The following is a 7999-nucleotide window of genomic DNA, read 5'->3' as shown; positions in this document are numbered from 1 at the left end:
CATTCATCCATCCATCCTCAGCTCACGCCATGTGTATCCTGGCATAGCCGAGCTAATCGAGTGCTAGTTTTATTATTTCACTGGCGAAGTGCTCCTAGTGAATAAATGCAACAAATACAACGCCTTACAATTCTGCTATAGTGAATGACTACGAACTTGCCTTCACACTCATATCAACTGGCTGAAAAAAATGCGGGGATGCTTGAAGAGTTGAACGTGATGTCGATGTTCTGTCCCTAGAGCGCACTTAGTGCTAAATGGCTTGTCTCAGTAAAGTTTTGCATACGGCTGCATTCCATGTAGTCAGTAGCACTCTAAGTATTACCAAATGAACGCCTGAAATCTTTTCGAGCTTGCTATTTACCCACAATAGGTGGCTTCCAGGGCAAAGCCGCCGTAACGTGTGTGCCTTTCGTAGTGGGTGGCCCACTTAAAGCACGAAGTCAGCCCAATCGTATGTTCTAACAACCGCTTGCAATGTAGGCTTGTACCACGCAATATTACTGCGATAGTATACGGCACAAGTCAAGCATGTATACAAGATGCGTTCATGTGTAAACCATGCATGTTACTCTCGCGGCATTTCCTAGCAGATAAAGTTACTTTTACGATACTTCAAACAGACGCATGGGTCTGCAGTAGAACACCCGCTTGCCACCCAAGCAACCCAGGTTTATTCTTACTGAGACCCAGGCTTTTATCGTATTTATTCTATTTCCAACTTTCTCGCTTTTTTTGGTCGTGAACAAGATCATAATTTTCTGCTCACAACTAAGGATGCCCCCACCAACTCCGCAATTTCCGCAAAACCAGCTCGCTATTACTTTCATGAGTGCCAACGTGTAATACTCGGTATGAGCAGGAGGCTCATCACCACGCGCGAGACGTAAGTACACCAGTGCTAGTTGATGAAAAAAAGTTGCGGCAGCCATTAGACTTGTGCGAGGTGGTTCAGGCCCTACATTTACTATATTGTGTAGGCAGTTGAAAGTAATATGGCGGGAGTAACATACCGGGGTAGGTGGGTAAGCTGCGCTCAGTTAGCAGTCAAAGCTTGCACAAGAAAAATCAACTTTACTTTGCACTGTTTGTAAAAAGGAAGGGTATTTTGAGAATTATTGATGTGAAGCCAGTAGCCTGTTTATTCCCCAGATTGCTTTACCTCCCGAGGAAAGTGATACTCTAAATATCTCTGTTCACACCATCGTCTCTATATATTCCCTGGCATTTCTCGGTCGCCTAAGCCTTGTTTTAGTCGTATTTTCCGGTGTATTATTGGGTTACTGTATCAGTTGAGCTTAAAGTTCAATGCTTAAAGTTCAATGTATTATGTAATTTGTATTATAGGCGGCTTCCACTAGAATATGAATACTACCTGTATCCGTTTTGCACTCGATGTGTTTCGCAAAACAGTTAGATTTGTGGGTGCAGCAGTGGCACAGTGCAGACACATAGCGTGTATTGTGTGGCATACTTCGAAAACACTGTCGGTCGTGAATTTTATTACTGCTTCTTTTTTTTCCCTTAAGCAGGAGCTGTGAACTCACTTATTGACGTTGCCCTTTAACTTGGCTTGCAGCTAATAATGAGATCCCAACAGGAAATGGTAAACGACACCCTCGACTCGGAGAACTTGGCCGACTTCGTGGGCACCCTGACCGCGTACGCGGCCTTTTCGTCGTTACCCTCGTACGAACGGGACATCGAGCTGTCGGGCCTCAACATGTCAGCCGAGCGCACCTTCTTTATCAGCAGCTGTGTTAAGTGGTGCGAACAGGAACCTTTGATTGGAGATCGGTATGCACCGAGCCGATCTCGCTGTTTGGTGCCACTCATGAACATGCCACAATTTTCGGCTGCGTTCTCCTGCCCGTTGGGGACGCCCATGAACCCTCGCGACAAGTGCACTTTCTGGTAGTGCAAGCACTTCTACATTTGTGCTATTAGATATATATTGTGCGATATGTTTATCAATTGTGAATATATAACGTTTCTATACTTCGAGCTTTCATATTGTATTACAGTTTTATGCTTTATTGGAGACTAAGGTTCCGTTGACTTGGCAGTGACAACGGAACTGTGAACGTCGTAATAAGCAATCTGCTTTCTGTACAGGCTGACGCACGTTTTTCACCGGTGATACCCAACCCTGGAAGGAAAAGTACCGTGGTCCCTGGCTGCATAGTTACGCTGCTGCGTGCTTCATTTGTGCGCCTGCGTGCTGCCGTGTCCTGCGCGGTGCAGCTTCGTCCACGTCATCAAATTCACCCTACAAGAAGAGCGCTCAGGTCGCCGGCTGCATCACTTGGCAGTGACAACGGAACTGTGAACGTCGTAATAAGCAATCTGCTTTCTGTACAGGCTGACGCACGTTTTTCACCGGTGATACCCAACCCTGGAAGGAAAAGTACCGTGGTCCCTGGCTGCATAGTTACGCTGCTGCGTGCTTCATTTGTGCGCCTGCGTGCTGCCGTGTCCTGCGCGGTGCAGCTTCGTCCACGTCATCAAATTCACCCTACAAGAAGAGCGCTCAGGTCGCCGGCTGCATCACTTGGCAGTGACAACGGAACTGTGAACGTCGTAATAAGCAATCTGCTTTCTGTACAGGCTGACGCACGTTTTTCACCGGTGATACCCAACCCTGGAAGGAAAAGTACCGTGGTCCCTGGCTGCATAGTTACGCTGCTGCGTGCTTCATTTGTGCGCCTGCGTGCTGCCGTGTCCTGCGCGGTGCAGCTTCGTCCACGTCATCAAATTCACCCTACAAGAAGAGCGCTCAGGTCGCCGGCTGCATCACTTGGCAGTGACAACGGAACTGTGAACGTCGTAATAAGCAATCTGCTTTCTGTACAGGTCAGTGACCAAGTATACTGAGCTGCTTATAGCTTTTTTGTGTGTTCCGTCGTCACTGCCAAATTGTTTTGAATTATCTGTGGTGCTTTCTTGCTTCTTTCGTAAATCATTAAGATTTGTTATGGCTAAATTGAAGGAGGAAATGAAGACTGAATGTTTGAAGTTAAAGGAGGAGGTGCAGCAGGAACTTAAGATGTTCCGTGACTCTGTGGTAAGGGATTTCAGGAATGAAATTCGAGACATGAAAACAGAACAAAGGAACATGACTAAAAGCATTGACTACGCTCACGACAGTATTGAGGAGTTGAAGAAAAAATTAGAAGAAGCTGTCGCTGAAAGTGCTCGCCTTAAAAGTGATAATGCTTCTCTACGCCTAGAAAACGCGTCCTTGAAAACCTCTGTATTTGAATTGGAGCATCGATTGACCGGCTGTGAACAGTACTCTAGGAATGTCAATATAGAAATACAAGGCGTTGTGAAAAGGGAGACTGAATCGGTCAGTGACTTACTTTGTACGCTAGGCACGATTATCGGAGAGCCGCTTAGCAAGGATGACATAGAGGCGTGTCACCGTGTGCCGAGTAGAACGGAAAACAAGAGCAACATCGTTGTTCAATTTAAGTCCCGCGTCAAACGGGACAGGGTGCTAAAGAAGGCAAAAAAAGCGCGCCTTACAAATGCTGATTTGGGCATTGGCAACTCAACTTCCTTTTCACCGCCTGTGTATGTGAATGAACATCTCTGCCCGACGTTGAAAAAACTGCTCGCGACCGCTGTAAAAAAGAAGTACGAAATGAAATGGAAATCTGTATGGTCTTACAACGGGAAGATATACGCTAAACAAACTGACGAAACACCTGCTGTACACATACCCAGCGAGCGTGATATCGACAGGATTTTTGGAGGGCAAAATAGTTCTGTGTCTGCATAATGTCAGTTGATGTGCTTGCTTGAAACTTTGAAATAGCATTTATTCGCTATGGATTACCTAGAGCTTGCTTTTCCTCGCGATATCTGCTTACACAATCAAACAGGCAACTCAGTTCTGCATATTAACACGAGGTCACTTAACCATAAAAGGGACGACGTTGCACTCTTTTTAGAGCAATTCCAATTAAAATTTGACCTCATTATGATGACTGAAACTTGGGGTACAAATGATGAACCAACTTTTACTCTGGATGGCTACAATACATTCTATCTTAATCGGACGCATAAGCGAGGGGGAGGGGTTGCTTTGCTTGTTACGACAAAAAAGAGTTGCCACATCGTCCCTGAATTCAGTAAGATAACAGATGAATATGAAATACTTACAGTCCAGTTTAAAGATGAGCTTATCTCGGTAATCTACCGACCGCCAAATGGAAGCATGGCAAGTTTCATGCAATTTTACGAGAACTTCTTGGAGTATGCTTGTTGTAATAATTTCCTCCTTATTTCTGCAGGAGATTTTAATATTAACCTACTGGAGGAAAACTGTGTCACCCGCGAGCTAAATAACCTTTTGCTCTCGAGTGGTTTTAAAAATCTAATTAATACGCCAACACGAATTACATGCTCCACTTCATCAGCACTGGATCTTGTCATTACCAATATTGACACAGTAATTTATAGCGCAGGCACAATAACATCTGATATTAGTGACCACTGTCCCGTGTTTATGAGCTATTTTTGCAAACCTCTTGATAAAGGGACGCGGCGGGTGCTGCCTACCATACAGCATATCACATCTCGAAGTCTTGAAGCTTTTACGCTCGATATATCCAAACAAAACTGGTCATCTGTATTTAAGGAGAAAAATGCCGATAACGCATATGATGCATTCATCCAAACTTTTCGACGCATTTACGCAAAATATTTTCCATTCAAAACATTAAAATCTGCAAGAAAGGCAAGGAAACCCTGGGTCACTCGCGAGCATTTGAGTATGATAAAGCGTAAAAACATCTGCTATCACACTTTTCTACGTACGCGCTCTGCTGAAACTTTGAAAGAATTTAAAAAGCTTCGCAATAGATTAAACGCTGAACTTCAACGTGCCAAGAAAGCCTACTATCAGCGTATCTTTGTACATGCCAATCGGCAACGTTCAAGTGCTACGTGGAAGCTAATTAATACCATACTCGGTCGTGATAATAAAAATGCTTTGCCTGAGTCTATAACCTTTGGGGGTAAAGATTTTAGAGGTGCAGCACTCGCAGATCATTTTAATAACTACTTCATAAATGCAGTAGCGTTGTGCAATGATAACGCGGATTTTGTCGCCGGATGCAGTAACGTGAGCCAAAGTATCTTTCTTGACCCAACAAACGAAAGTGAAGTATGCGAAATCTTCAAGCATCTAAATAGTACTAAATCTCTTGATGCCGATGACCTGCAGATCACACCAATAAAACACGTTTTATATCTACTTAGTAGTGTACTAACCTATATATATAACTTAGTTCTTGAACATGGTGTTTTTCCAGAAGCCATGAAGAAAGCTCGTGTATCAGTCATTTTTAAGGGTGGTGACCGCAACAGTGAAAGTAACTACAGGCCTATATCGGTCCTTCCTGTCTTCTCTAAATGTTTAGAAAAAATTATTCATGTCCGCATAACGAAATTTTTTAACAAACACAATGTGTTAACAGATGCGCAGTTTGGCTTTATAAGCGGCAAGTCCACTGAAACTGCATTGTTGACATTAAAGGAAGCTATACTTCATAACTTTGAACAAAATAAATTCACACTCAGCATATTTCTAGATTTCAGTAAGGCATTTGACTCGCTTCAACATAATATATTGTTAGACAAATTAGAATCAAATGGCATTCGGGGTGTTGCCAAATCTTTAATTCGATCATATCTTAGCAATAGGTGCCAAAGTGTTTACATTAATGAAAATAGCTCGTCATTCTTGCCCCTCACTCGTGGTGTGCCGCAAGGCAGTATACTTGGTCCGCTGATGTTCAATGTTTACATTAATGACATTGTTCAACTGGACACAACAGTTAAATACGTCATATATGCGGACGATTCAACAATAATCCTTGATGGCGTTAACTTAGATGACATTGTAAGCAAAGCAAATGATATACTTTCAAGAATTTCGTCATGGTCCAGAATGAACCAGCTTAAAATTAATCCAAATAAAACCAAAGCCATTGTTTTTCGTGCCAAAAATAAAGTACTCGCTACCCATCAACCTTTAGTTCTTGAATCAGTGCCGATTGATATTGTTGATAGCTACAAAATACTCGGAGTTTATTTTTCCTCCAATCTAGGCTGGGATACACATGTAAATTTTGTTTGTAAAAAGCTTTCTTCGGTAACAGGAGTGTTGTCTCGTTGCCGGAACATTTTGCCGCTCAAAGTGAAACTTCAGATATATTATGCGCTATTTAATTCACATCTAATGTATTGCAGCCTTGTATGGGCCACGACAAGCAAAGCAAACATCAATAAAGTCATTACTTTGCAAAAAAAAATAGTCCGCCAGATTGGAAATATTGAACCGTTCGGAACGACGCGTGGAGCTTTCCAAGAATTTAATATAATACGAGCTGACAACCTTTACACATTTCGCTTATTGCACACACTTTATTTCTCGAATAAGGAGTTCTCCAACTTCATTAGATTACTGTCATGCCTACAGCGTCGTGTCATTACGTTTCCTACAAGAAATACAGATATTTGGTTCGTACCGCGTTTCCGCACTACATATAGACACCAAGCCTTGGCCTACAACGTTCCCACAACACTTAACACGCACGAAAGTACAATCTCCTGCAACAAAAAACAACTACACTCACATTTCTGCTCTCTGGCTCCATAGGAACATTCCTAGTCCAGTCCAGTGTAAATAAATTGTATCATGTTATATCTCGTTATCTTGCGTTGTATTAGCGATATGAATGTATGTGTTTTCACATAAATGTATATATGTTTCTTTTTAGGTTGATAAGTGTCAATGTATACGATTTGTCTGTGCATGGTGTATTTTGCTTATTGAAAACCCTTTTTTACACATTTTATAACAGGTATTGTAAAATAATCAGTTAAAAAATCATTTTTGAATTGTGTATTGTTCATATTTTTTTTTTTTTTTATTGTACTTGCATGTTATGTACTTGTAATCATTTCCGCACTACTGCCATGTGTATATTCAGGTCACCAGGGCCTTTGTCAAGCCGTTTCTCACGGCTTTTAGCCTTGGCGACCTTCCAGTTTGGTCTGGTAAATAAATAAATAAATAAATAAAATAAAAAAATAAAAAACAATGAATTGGTCTATGAATGTACTTTGATAAATTTTCATTTCTACTATTCTTTTTTTGATTAGAGAAAAAAAGCTGCCGAGTTTCTTTCTTGAATTTCGCGCCAAAATATTCATGCCCATTGGCAACATTTCGATGTCTATATTATGTAGTTTCAAAACATTGGCTAAGCAAATTTCTCAAGCAGAACGTATATATAAATACATGCCCCCCCTACTACTTGAAACCGATGTTGAAACGTGTCAAAGGAAATGTACCAGCAGACTTATGCAGCCATAGTCACCTATGATACTAATGATGCAGGGGTAGCCTTAGGCAGCTGTCCTCACGCGAATTAAGCTAAAGACCCTAAGTGGTATCCACAATGAAGCCGGTGGAGTGGTGGTGGTCACTGGTGTCCTGAGAAAGGTAAATCATCCTTGACTTATGCTCGTCCCAATTGTTTATTTTTATTTTTATAAAGAATAAACGTGTCATTATCGTCCTTATCATCATTTGGTTATTGGCTTCTGAAAAGCTGAATGAACCTAATCACTTTACTGATTAGAAACCACTTAGGAATCAATGAATGCAGCAAAATGTGACGTTTGGTTTGGGAACCCAAAGGTGGTGTCGGCAACCAAATTTCTTTTTGTGCTTTTTCCGCATACCAAGCGTGATTACGTGGGGAGTTCGACTGTTTCAGAAATGTGGAAGAGTAATTTGATGGAATAAAAAAGTATTTGTCTTTACTGTCACCTACACGGCTTTTGAACGAGTGCCTACATATTCTTGCAACATTACATACAACGATAGCTGATAAAATGTCAGCAGCAGCAGGATAGTTGAACAGTGCTTTTGGTGAAGGTATACACAATATTTGTGCAAGGAGTCAAGTTAGTTGTTCAT

At 41.7% G+C, this 7999-nt stretch overlaps 1 protein-coding gene across 1 annotated transcript; it reads left to right on the top strand.

Moving 5' to 3' along the window:
- Positions 1-1603: 1603 nt before the first annotated feature.
- LOC142802911 (neprilysin-21-like) lies at positions 1604-1918 on the top strand. The gene has a single exon (XM_075887994.1). The coding sequence runs from the start codon at positions 1604-1606 to the stop codon at positions 1916-1918; it is 315 nt and encodes a 104-aa protein (XP_075744109.1).
- Positions 1919-7999: the final 6081 nt, after the last annotated feature.

This window comes from Rhipicephalus microplus, chromosome 3 (genome assembly GCF_043290135.1).
Source record: "Rhipicephalus microplus isolate Deutch F79 chromosome 3, USDA_Rmic, whole genome shotgun sequence".
NCBI classification, from domain to species: Eukaryota; Metazoa; Arthropoda; class Arachnida; order Ixodida; family Ixodidae; genus Rhipicephalus; species Rhipicephalus microplus.
This window is presented reverse-complemented; position numbering and strand designations above follow the sequence as displayed.